A 19155-nucleotide genomic window follows, 5' to 3' on the forward strand; every position below is an offset into this window, starting at 1 on the left:
CAAATGTTTTCCTTTCAAAACAAGGGAGTTCTGTGGACTGCGGAGAATGTTGATTCTCTGTATTTTTTTTTTTTTTTTTTTTTGTATTTTTCTGAAGCTGGAAACGGGGAGAGACAGTCAGACAGACTCCCGCATGCGCCCGACCGGGATCCACCCAGCACGCCCACCAGGGGCGAAGCTCTGCCCACCAGGGGGCGATGCTCTGCCCCTCCGGGGTGTTGCTCTGCCGCCACCAGAGCCACTCTAGCGCCTGGGGCAGCGGCCAACGAGCCATCCCCAGCGCCCGGGCCATCTTTGCTCCAATGGCGCCTTGGCTGCGGGAGGTGAAGAGAGAGACAGAGAGGAAGGAGCGGGGGTGGGGGGGGGGTGGGGGGGGTGCTCTACCGCTGAGCCAACCGGCCAGGGCCGATTCTCTGTATTTTCACGCTACTGTGTTTCGCATTCAGTCGGCATTTTACATAGTTCACGTGTGTGCGTGCCCGCGCAGAGGCGTTCTCGTTTGGGTGAGAAGGTCAGGTCTACGCAAATAACTCAAGGCGAGCGTGCAGAGTGCTAGGATAGAGGTGCGTGTGCGCCCCCAGCGCGGAGAGACCGGGAAGCCTTTCTGGAGGGTGTTTCCCATCCCTTCTCTCTTGCTTATCCTCAGGTGAGGTGGAGCCACGTGTTGCAGACAGGGGACTCGGGTTTGTAGGGGCCCAATGGCCGGAGAAAGAGTCTGGTGGGTTCGCCCTCGTGGCTAGAACATGGAGTCAGAGGTCTTCAGGGCGAAAGGAAGTAAAAGGTGCAGATACAGGTAGGGGACTGGGAGGAGGAGTGGGGATGTCCAGAGATCAGCAGCATTTTGTGTGCAAGGTACGTGCAGACATCTGGAAGTCCGTGGGCTTTTCTAACGGGATGCAAGGGCCAGGCTGACGTGCCGTGTGGAGTTCTGGGAGCTCGCTCAAGCCGGGGTGTGCAGGTTAATAAGGAAAACCCTGGAAAACAGTGGAAGGGCCCTGGTCGTCATGCACTCGGCTCTGATAGCCTCTTCTCCCGTAAAATAGACAATAAAAGTACACAACCCAAGCCAGGAAAAATAGGATATTGAACAAAATATTCTCCTGATCGGATACATCTGAAAAGCTAATCATGATTTCAGTCTTCTCTCTTTCGGCCACATAGAAACCATGAAAATATTTAGGGCATTTACAATATGCATTGAATATGGACATGTTACTTCTTTTAGATCGTTTGAGTTCAGCTAAAATAAATGACTACTTTTTAATCTTTTAACGATTACAGTTTAATTAGTAAAACATGGAGACCAGTTCCCCTGAGTGTGTGCACATGGCTCTTTGCCTAAATCCTCAGAACCATCCTGTAAGGATCTGCTAACTGCCATGCTCATGATATCAAATAAAAGGCAGATTTCAAAGTGGCCTAATTAAGTATTGCTTTTGCTTGACAGGAAACAAACTTTTTGACTTGGTTGACTGAGCTACATTTGTGTGACATGACATGCCTTTGTAGAGAAAAAAAAAATCTAGTTGACATTTTTATTAGATGTTCCTATTTTTAAATTTTTTTTTGAAGAGTGAATAATTATTTCATGTCATGTGTTTCTACAAAGAATCCTGTGAGGGGGGAAATAGGGGAAATAGAGCCCCTAGCCTCCGTCCTGTAGAAGGCGTGCGTTTTTACCACGTTACTTTTGAAATAGAAGGGGCCAGTGTGACAACCTCTGTGCTCTTGGAGAAGGTTATGCTGTGAAAAGATCATTTGGAGAGAAGGAATGTCGTGGTCCCTGTTATGTATTATTTACCCACGGGCAGGAGGGACCATGACCGTGGGGCTGCCTCCCTTTCTTCTCGGAAGAATGACAGCCTTCACAGCTGTGTCCGAGTCCATCCTGGAGCCTTGAAACCATTCAGATGAACTTCTCCTAATGGCTTCAGAGCAAGGAGATAAGATAAAATAAACAGATAAGAGGCCACTGGCTTTCAGAAACCGTCTCCTTCAGAGTAATGTATACCTGCAGCATGAATTGAGTTCAATTTAAAGCAAATATAAACATCAGGGCTCAATTAACGGTCCCAAGATAATTTCAGCATTTATGTTTTAAGTTTCTTTTTTTTTTTCTTCTTCTTCTTTTTTGCACGGTTTTTATTTCTGGGGTATAGCAAGGAGGTGGTGGGATGGGAAAAGCCTGGATTTGATGTTGGCACAGACCCCAGGGACATATTCCGCTTACCTTCTTGGTCCCCAGTTCCTTCCTCGGCACATGGGGCTAAGCATGTAGCCCCCCAACAGTTGGTGAGGATCAGAGCCTGGGGAGACCGAGCCCAGGGACTGTCCCATGCTGGACTCTCCAGACAGGGCAGCTCTTACTGTTGTTATTGTCTCAGTGTTATCATGGGAGAAAAGGAGGAAGTAAGAATGGCCAGGTGTCCTACTGGCCTAAAAGAATTGGCCATTGCGAGCAGCAGGATTATTATTGTAACAAATGATTTAACGACTTATTATTCTCTGAATATTCCAAGGCTGAAATGAAAAGTATCATTAGTTTAGATAGAGTACACGATCCCTTTGAAACATCTGATTTCCATAAAGAAAAGGTTATTTTTTTTTCCTTTTTAATAATTTGAAACAATGTGTACTCTACTAGGGGATTGTATGTTGAAGTTCATTCAGAAGCTTGATGAAATGAGTAAATGGACTTTATCATTAAAAGAAAGTACATTAGTTACACTGTAAAAGGTAAATTACATGAAGTTTCATTGACGTTTTTACAAATCAAAGTCAGCAGCCCCCCAAATTTAACTAAGGCAATGACCAGTGCACTCTGCTCATGCATAATCATTCATTCATAGATTTTATAACAGACTGATGGAAAGTTATGGTAAGAAAATATTAGCTGAAATTGTAATTGTCAAAGGACAACATGGTTGCAGGTCACTCCGCTTTGTTGAGTGGAATCAAATCTGGTGCTGGGATGCCCCCCGATTCTGAAATCAGTCCCCATTTCATTCTCATCGATTTTTCCCAGAAACACTGTACAGTATTTGTTTTGAAGTTTGATGGCCAATCTATTGTTTTAACTAACAGTTGACACTTTTCAAGTCAATAATATTGGTTCTCGCTTTCAGCCAAAAGTCCTCTCGTTTTGGACAAAAGAGGACTTTGTGAATCTACTCAAATGTAGATACTGCCTCCTCCGTGTTTACTGGGCCGTACACAGCAGCTCTTTACTGAGAATCTAAATACTTGCGGTAAAGACTGTGCCGCAGGCGTGCTCAGTGATATATTGGTCAGCACATAGCCTCCTCTGAAATATGATATTAAATTTTTGAATAAAAGTAGAAAGCCAATAGAATGGAAGTATAGTGAATAGTGCAGATTCTAAAGGCTAATTTTATAACAACGCTTACACTTCATGATTCATGGTTTGACTTGCTTAGTGAATTCAGTGATACTTAGTTGTGGATCAGGAAATTTGAAGGTCTGAAAAATTCACTTGTCCTTTTATGCCTGCCTTCTTTCATACAGTGTCATGTTTGGAACCATCCAGGTGGTAGCATGTATCAGAACATCATTCCCTTTTACGGATGAATCCTAATCCATTGCACTGTCTGTTCACATGTTGATCCAAACTTGGCTTGTTTCCACCTTCTGGCTGTTGTGGATAATGTAGCAGTGAACCTTGACCTACTGGTATCTGTTTAATTCCTAGCTTACAATTCTTGGAGGATATATATATACCTTAGGGGTGGAATTGCCTGGTCCTATGGTAGTTCTAGGTTTAGTGTTCTGAGGAGTATTTTATGACTTTACTTAACATGAAATATCTAAACTAGGCAAATTCCTATAGACAGAAAGTAGACTAGAGATTACCAAGGGCTTGGGATGAGGAGTAAGTGGGGAGTCATTGCTTAATGGCTACAGAGTTTGGGGTGATGAGAAAGTTTTGCAATTGAATAGTGGTGATGGTTCCACCGCACTGTGAATATACTTATGCTACTAAACCGCACACTTTAAAATGGTTCAAGTGGCAAATGTGATGACGTATATAGGTATGATATCTATAAATCAATACTATAATATACCAAAACCAATGAATTGTACACTTTAAATTCTGTGAATTCTGTTCCAGTAAAGCTGTTTACAACATCAAGTTTATCCGAAGGGGAAGTTTAAGGTTCCAAACTTCTGTCCTACCTATCATGTCACGGTGGCGGGAGGTGGCTGGGTGAATCGGATGTGGGAAATCTAGGTTTCCGCCAGCGAAGAGGCCTGCATTAGACACCCTGGTGCTCCATCCAAGGGGGGCGAAAAGGATATGGTTACTCATCTCCAGAAACTTTCAATATAAATATTGAAGTATGAAGCAATGTCCATGGCATTACTCTGGCAAATTCAGATGGTGAAAATGAGCAAATTCTACGTCCATACTTATGTGCATACACATATAACACAGATACACACACGTCCACACAAGTAGAGGCTTATATATTAGTACCTTGTAGAACTGAGATAAGAAAGTACTCCTAAGAAGGGCATTCTGTTTTGTTACTGTTCTTTTAGCACCTTCTAACTTCTCTTTGTATGTACAAATACGGCTTACTAACTGCTCATTTGTGATATTTATGCATAAGATTCCTTCTGAGTTTGAATCTCCCAAACCACCTCTGTTTAGATTATAACTAGTTAAATAGTAAATCTATTAGCAGTTAATGGAGTACGAACAGATGCTGGCTTTCGCTTTAATACCAAATAACACCATTTATCTTGAATAATTAAAGATTTTATTATAAGTTGTAACTGAGATCCATCGGAATGTTTGTAAATTTGCATATAGGTTATATTAAGTTCTGAATCTATACACTCACACACAAATACATAAAAAAAAAAAAGCAAATATTCTGCTTCGCTCTTCCATAACTTGACGCCTGATTAGAGATGTTTTGTATTTGATGATGTTCTGGTTTGTGGTTTATCTGCTGCCCCACCTCTTTCTTGGCTGGCCCCATAAAGGTCGGGGAAGCTTGACGGGTGATGGGCGGGTTTGAGAAGCGGAACAACAAACTCAGATAAAAACGTAGCTTATTTGTTTAATTACATTTTCCTTAATTTTTCACTTATTTTTCAGCTGCTCCGGTTGATGTACTGAAAGCTCTAGATTTTCACAATTCTCCAGAGGGCATATCAAAAACAACAGGCTTCTGCACAAACAGAAAGAATTCGAAAGGGTCAGATACTGCGTACAGAGTTTCAAAGCAAGCACAGCTCAGTGCCCCGACAAAACAGTTATTTTCAGGTACGTTCCCCCCATTGCTATGGCTACGACTTCTGTGTTCGTTCTTACTGTTTCTTCTTATCGTGCTATCTAATGAAAAGTTAGGGCTGGGAATATATAAATGCTTTTTACATGTCAGACAGCAACTAGATTGTGGTCACCAAGGAAACAAGGGAAATTAACTAAAGATTTCATAATGGCCAGTTCTAATTCAGCACAATCACCGAAGATAACGCGATGGGCTTATTTGAAATTTTAATAATTGGTTATTTTATTCCAAGATGACAAAACTCATTTTTTGTCTAGCTCCTTTTTGCATATAATCATGCAGAGTGTAGTCATTGGGGAGAATGTGGTGACTTCCCCCTTCATGACTACCCAGGTTGATTTAGTGAGTATGTGGGTTTAGACATACTTAATGAGTGTCTTTCTAAAATGAATGTACATTTCTGTTGTAAGAAATGTCTTCAGCAGATGCTATGGAAAAAGTTAACTGTATTATTTTTGGAGGCAGTTCTTCTATCAAATATAATAAAAGTTAGTCCCATCTCCCAGTGTTTGGAAGATGTGGGACTAGAGATTTTATGTCTTCACATGGAAAGTTTTTATGATGGTATTGATAACTACCTGGTGAATATTTTTTTTTCCATGAAAGCACTTGATTGACTTAATAAACTATTTATCTAGAAATCAGGATAATGTGGAAAAGGGAGTTGAGTGGTGAAATGACAATCTCTGAGCGTCACATTTTCTAACTAGGTTGCAAGTAATTGCCTGCTATTGGATACACGTTGATGACTATTTCTTATAATGTTACTAAGTCGAACTTTTCCGTAACAGAAGAGGAAATGGAGTTTCACTGTGGTTCTCTGATTTGTCCAAATTACGTGGGGTTGATGGTTAATCCAGGTCTTGTCTGGTGTTAAGGCTAATATTGTCTATATTATCAAAGATTTTTTGTTTATTTTTTGTGTACTGGGATCTTCTCAGAAGCAATTATATTATTTCTTCATATTATATTCTGTGTACACATGAAGGAAATTGAATTCCTTATTTTCTCATAAAATTGTTTTCAAACAATAATGATAAATCAAGGGCCTAAAAGTTACAAAACAAGATAGTATATTTTTCATGGAAGGACATTTAAAAATATGTGTATTTTTGAAAACACATTTGTTTTGAGACATTATTGATGCTTCCAGGATGTTTTCAGTTTTGCAATAGCTTTTAGGAGACAAAAATAACAAACTTGCAAATATATATAAAGAATGTTAATGCACAATTTTTCTGACCAAATATAAAAGACATTAAAATAGTTATTAAATCTATAACATTTTAAAAATCAAATTAAAGTTTTAAACAGTAAAAACTAAGTGGGTTTCCCACTTAATTAAGTCTAAGGCAAAAATAGAAAAAAGATGTGAATTTTCAAGAGAGAACATAAGAAAACAGGTTAATGGAAAAGCTCTAGAAATACTCAAGAAGTTAGTTTATAAATTTTTATACTCTGGCCCGTCATCTAAGGGCCAGTTTTTCTGCCTTCCAATGTGGTAGTTAATTTGATTAATAGATCATTTCTATTGTTTTACTCACGGAAAAAGAACACAGTAATGCACGCCTCCTGGCTCTCTTTCCCTGCCAGTTGACAGAATTCATTTCTATCAAAGGGTTTTCCCTTGTTACAAAATGGTTTCTTAAGCATATGATCCTAATAATGACTATTTCAGATATTAAGAGGCACTTATGATAGCGACCTCATTCTCCCCTCACCCCCAAGCAAATGGTTATAAGCTTGCCTTCTTACAGGGTAGAGCTTTCTGCCAAATAATGCAAAAGTGGCAATTAATAAAAATTACCAACACCATCTCATGATTAAACAATTGAAATAGTGAATATTATTCTTTATGAGATTATTTAAAAAGAGCTTTGAAATTAATGTGGAACAACCCTGTTTCTTCTGTTATGGGAAGGCAGACTAACAATGTCGCTAATGAATCAAGTAAGCAGCGGCGTTGAAAACGTCAGTCAGCATTGAGGTGGGGGTGGGAGGTTGTTCAGATAGTCATTGTAGTATTTTATAGAATTAAGATACAGTCCTCCAGAGTCCCAGTTTGAGACCTTTAATTGAAAGTCTGAGAACTTTGGGCATGTGAACTGAATAGAAGCTGTGATTTTCAGATTCTCTCTCTGCCCTCCTCAGAGCACGTGCTGTGGGTCATCTATTGCACAAGAAACCCCGGGCATGTTGATATTCATCTTTGTTATTATCTGGAAAGAGAGCAATTTATTTATTTATTTAATTCACCCTCCTTCTTTTTCCAAGTGAGAGGAGGGGAGATAGAGAGACAGACTCCCACATGCGATCTGAGCAGGATCCACCCGGTAACCCCCATCTGGGATGCTCTGTCCATCTGGGGCCAATGCTCACAACTGAGCTATTTTTAATGCCTGAGGCTGACACGCTCAGACCAGCTGAGCTATCCTCAGTGCCTGAGGACATGCTTGAACCAGTGGAGCCACTGGCTGTGGGAGGGGAAGAGGGTGAGAAGAAGAGAGGGAGGGAGAGAGAAGCAGATGGTTGCTTCTTCTGTGTGCCGTGACCAGGAATCAAACCGGGACATCCACACTGCAGGTTGACGCTCTCCTAGTGATCTAACTGGCCATGACCAAAAGGGGGCAATTTAAACCTGAGTTATGGATTAAGGATTAGGAGTGTAAAGTGTTTGAATCTAATCACAGAACCAGTGAGCAGTGTGAAGCCGTTGCTAGAGGCAGATGGCCAGCCCCTCATCTAAAACCCTACTGACCACTAATCCCCAGCAGAAGGCTGTTATAACTAGAGGGAGACATATTCTGCGTGGAAATATGTTGACCGTAACTTAAAATCAAATGAAGACATTGTAACCATTTTTTATGCCTAATGTATTCATGGATACAATATCTATTAATGTTAAAAATTCATTTCAAGAATGACGATCGAAGCTGATGTACTGAGAGTGAAATATTATTATTACATATATATGATTTATGTATACACGTGTCAAAAGCAGTAATAGCATTTCTTAACAGTCACTTAAGAGAGGGGGTGCTTTTAGATTGTATTTATACATTTCACAATATATTAAGACATTCCACATGTTATTTTTATCATGTATACTAATCACTGATATTTCAGATAAAATTCACATATATAGGTGGTTTCATTTCTCTTGTTGAACTAAATTCCTGGTGAATCCTCTCTGATATAGATAGGCAGTTTTGAAAAGTTTGAGCAGTTTTTACTAGGTCTTCTGGGATGCCTAGGGTAAAGTGACATTAAGTCCTGATTATTTTAGATAACTAAATTTTCTTTTTTAAAAGTCATAGCTTAAAAATTAAAATGTTATTTAATTTTAAGTTGGGAAATACTAGCATAATTGAAATATTTTATTCATTAGTCTAGTTAGAAAGTGACAGCGTTCAAAAGCTGTGCTGTGCAAATTGCATGACTGCTAAATTGCTTTAATGTCTTTAGTCTGATATGTCCATCACTGCCTAAAATTTCTCTACTTTCTATACGTATAGACTTGATTGCATAAGGTTTTGGAAAAATGAAGAAAAAAAAAGAAAAACTGTTTTCCCCTAGCTTATTATATTATAGCATCTTTTATTTGAATGTATGAGGTATTTGGAAAAATTGAGGTACATTTAAGGAAAGATTTATGTGATTCTCAACATTGTAATGCACTCATTTGAGGAACAAGTTTATTTGCTATGGAGCGTCTTCAACAATAGGCTGAATTTCCTAGGCTTTTATTTATAGTCAAAGCGAGTCAAACATGTGTTGTTAATTGATGTGTTCTTTTACCTTTTCACTTATTTGCATGCTTATTTTTTCTATTGATTTCCATAAATATAAGATTAGATGTCTTCCTGACTTAAAATACATAAAAAATATACACACATTTTTTTTTTTTTTTTGCTATGATAACAAGGTTTTTTTATGGCCTACTTGGGATATAGTAAATTTGTATTGGTAATATTTTTAAAAACAGAGAATTTTAAATAAACGCTTTTCAGTTTGGAGATATCTCTTTATTGATTTAGCTATTCATCTATACAGATATAGCTATAAGAGATTAGAACTGAACAGTTAACATTAATTGACTGCTTTCTTTTTTGGCATACTTTTGTTTAATTTCCACATTTTAAATAATTTTCATTTCATAAAACATCTTTCCACTATGTTATTTTAAATGGCTGCATAGGATTCTGCTACATGTAGAGATTTTTATGTTACTTGTATTTTATTTAACCAGTCTCCACCATTGCAGATTATTTTAACATTTTATGATTATAGTGTTCTGATGAATTGAATTAACATGATTACACATTAGCCTCCCTCCCTCCCACCCCCACCCCACCCCCCAAATTTACAGCTGTGGAACTGCTGATCTCCTGTAATCTTTTGAATTTATTCAGGGAAGTCCTGCTCATAGTGTTTTTATTTTATATTACGATACATGCCAAAATTTGGAAGGAATGAATTGAATATGGAAACTCTTGGTGTTGACCAAGATATCATTGATTACATGTGCCCATAAGAGCCCCTGGTTTTGCATATGGACACATTTTAATTGAAATAATCTCATTCTTCAAAAAGAATACCTGCTTTACTTATATCCTTAGGGTAGTAATAGGATAACAAATAAGGTATATCTGAAAAACTACTTTTGAAAAACTAACCCCTCAATTTAATATGCATTCATGAAAAACATAGAAGTTGTCTTTGTTTAATTATCTGAAATATATTCATGCTGCTCATGTAGATAATTTAGTTATTGAATAAATTATTTATAAGCACTTAAGTAGCTCGGCTCTATTTGGGGTATGAAAGTTAAAAGTGGGGAGACAGTCTGCCTTCTGGAACTTACAATCAAATTGACTGAGTATCTAACAGTTCTGATTTATAATGGCATAAGCTTTTTAAAAATTATTATTAGTGACACTGTATTATTGTATGATAGGAAAAACTGATGAGAAACTCTAGCTTTCAAAAGGGATGACTAAAAGAGTATCATTTCATACTGTGTTCTTACACTGCCTCTTTAAAGAGATGATATATGGCCTCAGATTAGACAAAGGCAGAGAATACAAATCTTGCGCCAAAAGTGGGACTTAAGTGTTTTACCGTGTGTTTGATACTGTGTTTGGCATTGCGATCTTGTTTCCTAACTCTTATTCAGTTTTATACAGTTAGTGTGCTTTAAATGAGTGGCTTCCAAGTTTGAATATAGCTTGAATAATTATTGCAGGGCAAGCTTAATGAGTGATTTCTCCCCATTTATTTTTAAGCCGGTATTGTTGTTACTATTTGAACATACGTGCTGTTTATTAAGGCCCCATAGAAAGCTCAAAAAATAAGAAGGTGACCCAGAAGTTATTTAGAAATTCAGAATCTGACTCTTTGGACTTCTCTTCTCAGGAGGTACCTTTCCAGAAGATTTTTCAATATTATTTACCGTAAAACCCAAAAAAGGAATCCAGTCTTTCCTTTTATCTATATATAATGAGCACGGCATCCAGCAAGTCGGCGTGGAGGTGGGGAGGTCGCCGGTGTTCCTGTTCGAAGACCACACCGGGAAGCCTGCCCCTGAGGACTACCCCCTGTTCAGAACGGTGAACGTCGCCGATGGGAAGTAAGTGACACAATGACCCAGTGTTTCCGCCCAGAGCGGTTCTTTCGTTTGATTAATTCAACATGCATTTAAAAGAGTGTGATGGCGTTTTTTTCTGCCGGCTGGCGACAGAGAAGCGGACAGAACAACAAACTGCCCCCCCCCCCTTATGTAGTTTGCACTCTGGGAAAACAGTGAACAATAAGAAAGTTACTAATAAGAACAGGCTGTCAGGTGGTGACAGGTATGAGAGGGACAGGGAGCAGAGAGGAGGACCGGGAAGGGTGGCGGGCGCTGCACTTTGAAGAAGTGGGCTCAGAGACAACCCTGCTAGGAAGGTGACATGGGAAGAAGGTTGGGAGCATGTCATGTGGATAATTGAAAGCATGCTACTCCAGGGGTGGCTGACTGGTCCAAGCAACGCCAAGGCTCCAGCCTGCCGGGGCCCGAGCAGGATGATGAAGGCGATGGAGAAGCCCACTCACTGTAGCTGCTGGTAGCGCTCTGGGTTCCATTCGGAGGCAAACGGGAAGTCACTGCAGACTTCTCCTGCAGAGGAATCACCTTGCTTACCTTTTACCGTCCAGATGAACATGGATGGGCAGCGAAAGTCTTACCAAACATTCGATATGTGCTACATACTTTTCTAAACACTTGATATGTAGTTAACACATTTTATTTATTTATTTTTGTATTTATCTGAAGTGAGAAGCGGGGAGGTAGAGAGACAGAGTCCCTCGTGTGCCCGACCGGGATCCACCCGGCATGCCCACCAGGGGGCGATGCTCAGCTCATCTTGGGCGTTGCTTGGTTGCAACTGGAGCCATTTCAGCTCCTGAGGTGGAGGCCATGGAGCCGTCCTCAGCGCCCGGGCCAACTTTGCTCCAGTGGAACCTTGGCTGCGGGAGGGGAAGAGAGAGACAGAGAGGAAGGGTGGAGAAGTAGATGGGTGCCTCTCCTGTGTGCCCTGACCGGGAATCAAACCCAGGACTTTCATATGCCTGGTGACACTCAACACATTTGATTTTTTTCACAACTTCTTGAAGAAAATCATGATAATAACCCATTTAACAGATGATGCAACTGAGGCACAGAGAGTTTAGGTAACTTTCCTGATAACAAATACTTTTGAATGTGGCAGGGACAGGTCTTATTTTTAAAAAGTGGCTGATATAGGGTCAGACTCTCCAGCAGCCACTACATTCTTCTGAAAACCATGCTGAATTCTGCATTCTGTGTGATTAACCTTGTCTCTGGTTTCGGGAACAGCGACACTCAGGTAAATTCTTATTCAAACTTTTCTTGGCATTCTGTTGCTCCGTCTAGGCTTGTCAAAATAGATTTATCTAAGACAGCACATTTGGTTTTAGAATTACGAAGGAAATATAGCCGTGCAGATGGAAAAAAAGAAAAAAGAAAATCCACACTCAGTGTAGCTTTGTCAGGGCCTTGGGGGAAGCCTGGTCTCAGTGCCAGAGAAAACGAGGCTCCCACGAGGAGTTTACATTGTTGCCCTTAATACTTACTATGAAGAGAGATGACCATTCTATGAATGAAAAGGGAGCAGGGCAGAGAACGGGGGAGGTACATTGTAGATAGGGTGGCTCTCTTTGATACAGTTGCATCGAGCACATACAAACAAGGAGTGAGCAAGTGAGCCATGTGGGGATATGGAGGAAGAGCATTCCTGCAGGGGTGGAGACCTGTACAAGGGGCAATGAGGAGGCAGTGGTGTGGCCAGAGTGCAGGGAGTCAGAGAGGGCCAGGGGACCCCCTTGGTAGGCAGAATAAGGACTTCAGCTCTTACTGGGGCGATTCAGTAGTGTTCTTTTTTTGCGGGGGGCAAGGCAGAGGCTTACTCCCACATTTAAAAATGGTCACTCTGGTTGCTGGAGAGTAGAAGCAGACTGGGCAGGGGTTTGGGTGACAGAGACGGCAGCGTGGACAAAGTTGAGAGACACGGGATTATTTTTTTCTTTTTTATTGAGAGACACTATGTATATAGTGTCTTTGAATATAAGAACTGACATGCTTTTATGATGTCAGTGTGGAGCACAAGAAAAAGAGAAGAACTAACAATAGCCCCAAAACTAGGCGTTAACTTAGTGTTATGAATATTATATATATATATTTGATACATTATTAGTTTGGTGCATCCTTGTTCATACAGCTTAAGTTAATTCAACAAAAAACAGCAATTTTAGAGACCTGGTTCTCTCTTAACAATAGCAATTATTTTTATTTTCCGTTAGTGAAAGGCACATACCTACAGGAGTGAGAATGGTTTTAAGTTTTACGAGCGTGGGCATCTTGCGCAGAAAGTGTGTAAATTGACCCTCTCAGTATGAAGAGGTTCCTAACATAAATCTCGGCTCAGCCCAAACCACACGGCTGCCTGGGCCGAGTCGAATGTGCTGTGGAAAGACCACAGATGATGTGTATATGGAAACATACTTGGTCCTCATCAGTAACCATGCCAAGTCACATGAAACAGACCTTTTAGGAAGGCTTCTGCAGCTTTTTTGAATACAGTTATTTTATTTTATGGATATGGTCCTAGACATCTCTGGAATATTAATCTAGTACTTTTTTCATTTAGGAAAAAAAAATACATATGTATGTATATATATATCTGTATGTGTGTGTGTAGATATGTACATATCTGTATGTGTGTGTATATATGTACACACACACACACACACACACACACACAAATATCAACCAGAGTAGCTTGCAAAATCCAGTGAGCTCTACTTAGTGGCTATGTTAGCACCAGATACTGTTAATAAGACCCACCGTTTTACAGTGTGACGAGGGCATGTTTGTTTCCAAAGGGCTGGCCACCTCCTCCCCTCCCCCTCCCCGCCTGCCTGTCATCACTGCCCTGAATTAGCCTGAGCTGCAGCTCCCGGGGGAGTGGAGACGCTCCCTCCGCACATGCGCACAGGCGCGGACTGGGCTTGCTTTCAGCGTTCCAGTTTCCTGCCAACCCTGGAAAGGAGGGATCCTGTGTCTCGGCCTTGGATGGTGCCCACAGCAGTGATCTATAACTGTCTTGAAATTAAAGTGGGAAAATAAAACGAAAGCCCTTGAAACAAACGGACGGGAGACAGAGGAGCGCGTTGTGTTTTACAGTTAGCACGCACAGACCCGCTCACAGTCGGTCTCCATCGCAGGGGTTTCTTTTCTAAGTGGAATTCCGCTTGGGAAGAAAGCGCTTACGTACGTGGAAACTATTACTTACCCCGTATCCCACCCCTCATCTCGATCAGATGCCCTCGCCAGGACAAGGCCAGATGGAGCTTTTGTCCCGACCGCACAAAGGGAAGCAGAGGGTGACACTTCTTTATCAGCAAGCACAGCCGGTCCTGCTGAGCGTCTCACCTGCTGGTGACCCTGGGTACCTAGCACAGTTCTGGGGAAACAGCGAGCAGTCCCCTGCCAACTAATAACTGACCGATCGATAAACGAACCTCCATTTTGTACCAAATCAGCTCACTTTATCATGCGTTGTGGTATCACGCGAACAATCACTCAGCCACAGTGTCTTTGAGGCTTACAAAAGAGTCCTTTGGCTTTTTCTGTTTTTTTTTTTTCTCCTTAGGTGGCATCGGGTGGCAATCAGCGTGGAGAAGAAAACTGTGACGATGATTGTCGACTGTAAGAAGAAAACCACAAAACCACTTGACAGAAGCGAGAGAGCTATCGTTGACACCAACGGAATCACGGTTTTTGGGACAAGGATTTTGGACGAAGAAGTGTTTGAGGTAAAAATGAAGCCGGCTTTCTCTAACGGCTGAATGTTCCATCAGATGCACTGAGTCAATAACAGTAACAATCGATACGCGCTGAAAGCCACGTTGAACTTTCCAAAGGGTGACCTACTTTCTTCCCCTGTGGGTGCAGCGGTGATGTTTTCCATTGTTCAGGACGAGAATGGGTAGACAATAGTGACTCTAAGGCCTGGGAAACGTTTACAGAGATTGGTTGATTGGAACACAGGCATACTATTCTCCTGGGAAGGGCAAATGACTTTACTCTTAGTGCTTGGTATTATTTTCTGTAGAGAAAAGGGCATTTTCTCCACTTCCTTCGCTGGGAGATTAATTTAGAAAAATGTACAGGTCCGATGATTCTGCCTTTCTGTGTCCTTTGTGACCGTTTCCGAAGTAAGGCAGAGAGGACAAAAAGCGACTTCCCTTTTTAAAAAAACAAAAACACAACAAAAAACAACACTTTGTAAAAATAATGCCAAGGTCGTGGTCAGAAGCTCTTCTTCCCATTATAATTTCCCAGTTATGGTCATCACATTCTTTCTTTTAATCTTTCAGTCACTGAACCTGGTAACTTGTACTTGACTTTTCACTTAGTAAATGATCAACAGAACAAACAGACCCAGGGCCTGGGCCCGAAAAGGGACGCACTTCTGAGACATTGTTTATTCCTCTGATGATTGCTATTGGATGATGACTAAGTAATTTATTTTTCCAAGTGTAAAAGTAACGCTGTGTAAGATATTACAGGTCAATTAGACAAGTTTTACATGGAAGGTATGCTGTATATTGTTGATGTGAGAATGTATGTCCCATATATGTAACTAAACGTATGTAAACCACACATCCACACAGGCAGCCTGTGTTTTCATAAAAAGAGCAGTGTAAATTCAGAGCGACGGGAGAATAATATTTCATTCCTGTGCTTATAGATATATAACCTATGGCACAATTTTAATAATAACTTATATTTGTGACATTTTTAGATTATTTGTTTGGGATTCTATTTTGTGTTTTATATTCTCTACTGGTGTTAACCTAAGCCCTTGACTCTAAACAAAATGTTTTGACACATTATATCAGATTAAGGGAAGTCATCAAGTGATCCTGGCAGTATATAATAACATATTCTCAGATCTTCCAATATCATGCTTTGATTACACACCAGTGTTAAATATTTATTTATTAGATGAATGGCTGTTGTACACAAGTTATTTTAATTCCTAGTCTTGCAAGGTTTTATTTTAAATGTACACTCTCTGTGAACATAAGTTTCAGAGGCTAAATTTATTTTTGTCACACAAACAACCTTACTTTCCAGAGACGTGAATGAATGACGTGGAAGAACTTTCTAATCAGTGGGTGGTTTCATTTCATATATCAGGTTAACCGGCTGCTACACATGTGGACAGAACCTGTGGAAGTTCAACCGTGGAAATAAGGAGTAGATTTTATTCATCACAATGTTAGACTATATAAGGAAGAAATATAGAAGAGGAAAAAATATGAACTGATTACTGTGAATGAATGAGGAATTCCTAAAATTTACTGGCCCTGAAAGATAATCTTTGCTCTAAGTACATGTTGATTAGATTTCTTCTTCATATGGTTTGATAGCGTCAAGATTTATTTTCACCCAAACTCACTTTTGGTTAACATTATTTCATATAGCCTCTGTATTTCCTAGAATACATAGAAATGACTCCCCTAAAATATTTCCCTGTGTCTTCAACTACTACTGAACAAAATACTTCTGGCCATGAGGCTTCTAGTAATTATCAAAACTGAGGTCATGGAAGCAAAGATTAGTAATATTTTCTTTGATTAATTCCTAACTTTCTAATACCGTATCCTACATTGTAAATCGTGGATCAACCCCAGCTCTTTATTTGGAAAAACAGTTAAACCTATTTTTAAAAAGTAATCTTTAGCCTGACCAGGCAGTGGCGCAGTGGATAGAGCATCGGACTGGGATACAGAGGACCCGGGTTTGAGACCCCGAGGTCGCCAGCTTGAGTGTGGGCTCATCTGGTTTGAGGAAAAGCTCACCAGCTTGAACCCAAGGTTGCTGGCTCCAGCAAGGGGTTACTCGGTCTGCTGAAGGCCCACGGTCAAGGCACATATGAGAAAGCAATCAATGAACAGCTAAAGTGTTGCAACGCGCAATGAAAAACTAATGATTGATGCTTCTCATCTCTCTCCGTTCCTGTCTGTCTGTCCCTGTCTATCCCTCTCTCTGACTCACTCTCTGTCTCTGTAAAAATAAAATAAAATAAAATAAAATAAAAAGTAATCTTTAAAAGACTCATTAATGAAAAATTTAGTGAATATGACAGTAACTAAGAAGTTTATTAAGCTACTTTGCATCTTGGACTTTCATGAAACCCTACAGAGCTTTAAATAGGGCATTTATTTACTGTGAAATGTAATTAGTTTGCGAAAGTAAATGAAAGCAGAACTCTCACTAAAAGATTTATTTGTACTATCTTTGTCCTATTAGATAGGGGCACTATTTTTATTTAAGAAAATATTTAGCCTGACCAGGCAGTGGTGCAGTGGATAGAGAGTTGGCCTGGGACGCTGAGGACCCAGGTTCAAAACCCCAAGATTGCCAGCTTGAGTATGAGCTCATCTGGCTTGAGTGCAGGCTCACCAGCTTGAGCATGGGGTCACTGGCTTGAGTGTGGGATCATGGACATGACCCCATGCTTGCTGGCTTGAGCCCAAAAGTCACTGGCTTGAAGCCCAAGGTCGCTGGCTTGAGTCCAAGGTTGCTGGCTTAAGCCAGGGCTCACTTGCTCTGCTGGAGCCCCCGGTCAAGGCACATATGGGAAAGCAATCAATGAACAACTAGGGTGCTGCAACTATGAGCTGATGCTTCTTATCTTTCTCCCTTCCTGTCTGTCTGTCCCTCTCTTTCTCGCTAATGTATACTGCTCACAAAAATTAGGGGATTCAAAATGATCACTTCATATGAAGCGGTAAAATATCCCCTAATTTTTGTGAGCAGTGTGTGTGTGTGTGTGTGTGTGTGTGTGTGTGTGTGTGTATAGAAAGCTTTACAAGAAGAATATTTGAATTGGATACAATTTTGTATTTAATTCACATATCCAAATAGTCAATATGCATAAAATTCAAGTCTTATTTTCTAAACTGTATTATTGTATGGGTATAAAATTTCAAAAAAAAATTGCTTTTCCCACTTAAGAAAATAATATGAAGATAATTCAAATATACATATTTTAAAATTAATAAAATTTTCTGACTCCTTTTTTGAAGTCAGTTCAGCTTCTCTGCATATGGTATTACTATATCTTTTCCTAAAAATTCATTCAACTATTTTTTCAGTTCATTTTGGCTTACAATAGGGTACCTATCTAGACTTCTGAATTTTTGCATCTGAATGTATAGAAATTAAACTGAAAATGAATGGGGGATAGCAACGGTACCATGTATGTATTATTTCAGCATTGCATCGAGAGCTGTAATGAAGAAGATGATATAAAAACACCAGTGATTCATCAGTTTCATTAGAAGTGACTGGAAATGTCACTTCTTTAGAAACTGTGTCGTTCCAATTTTGATGCATTTTTTTTGTATTTTTTTGTATTTTTCTGAAATTGGAAACCAGGAGGCAGTCAGACAGACTCCCGCATGCGCCCGACTGGGATCCACCCAGCATGCCCACCAGGGGGCGATGCTCTGCCCATCTGGGGCGTCGCTCGGTTGCAACCAGAGCCATTCTAGCACCTGAGGCAGAGGCCACAGAGCCATCCTCAGCGCCCGGGCCAACTTTGCTCCAATGGAGCCTTGGCTGTGGGAGGGGAAGAGAGAGACAGAGAGGAAAGTGAGGGGGAGGGGTGGAGAAGCAGTTGGGCGCTTCTCCTGTGTGCCCTGGCTGGGAATCAAACCCGGGACTCCTGCACGCCAGGCCGATGCTCTACCACTGAGCCAACCGGCCAGGGCCTTGATGCAAATTTTTTTAGTGTTTATAGTTTTGTCTATATATACTACCCACCATTTATGGACTAGTACTATTATGGTAAAAATGCTAAAAAAAAAAATGGAACTATTTGAATTGCATCTGAAGACTTTCAGGAATAATATCTTAAACAGATAAAAGGCAAAACTGAAAACATTTTTAAAAGAATGACAAATTAGTGTATATGAAAATGCCCAAATGAGTAGATAGAACCATAATTTGGATTATTTAATTTCAGGATAGCAGAAGGAACATATAAGAAAAATCTGATTTTGAACCTTAGCATGTAGGTTAATCACATTTCTTCATGTACTTATTTCATGGGTTTTAAATTCTCATTTTTCAAATGGGAATAATAATGTAATCTCCCTCATACATACTTATTTTAAAAATGAACTGATGTAAATAAGGTGCTTAAGATATTGATGATATAGATACATGCATATATATTATGTTAATTTAATCATGCAT

The 19155-nt window shown here is 40.1% G+C and overlaps 1 protein-coding gene across 2 annotated transcripts in view; it reads left to right on the forward strand.

Moving 5' to 3' along the window:
• The window catches only part of COL11A1 (collagen type XI alpha 1 chain), a 188983-nt gene that overhangs the window by 20032 nt on the left and 149796 nt on the right, over nt 1-19155 (forward strand). For both annotated transcript variants that reach the window (XM_066352706.1, XM_066352707.1), the window contains exons 2-4: nt 5126-5293; nt 10737-10950; nt 14534-14696. In XM_066352706.1, coding sequence (XP_066208803.1) covers nt 5126-5293; nt 10737-10950; nt 14534-14696 — 545 coding nt within the window. The remainder of the gene's footprint in view (nt 1-5125; nt 5294-10736; nt 10951-14533; nt 14697-19155) is intronic.

This window comes from Saccopteryx leptura, chromosome 11 (genome assembly GCF_036850995.1).
Source record: "Saccopteryx leptura isolate mSacLep1 chromosome 11, mSacLep1_pri_phased_curated, whole genome shotgun sequence".
Taxonomy (NCBI): domain Eukaryota; kingdom Metazoa; phylum Chordata; class Mammalia; order Chiroptera; family Emballonuridae; genus Saccopteryx; species Saccopteryx leptura.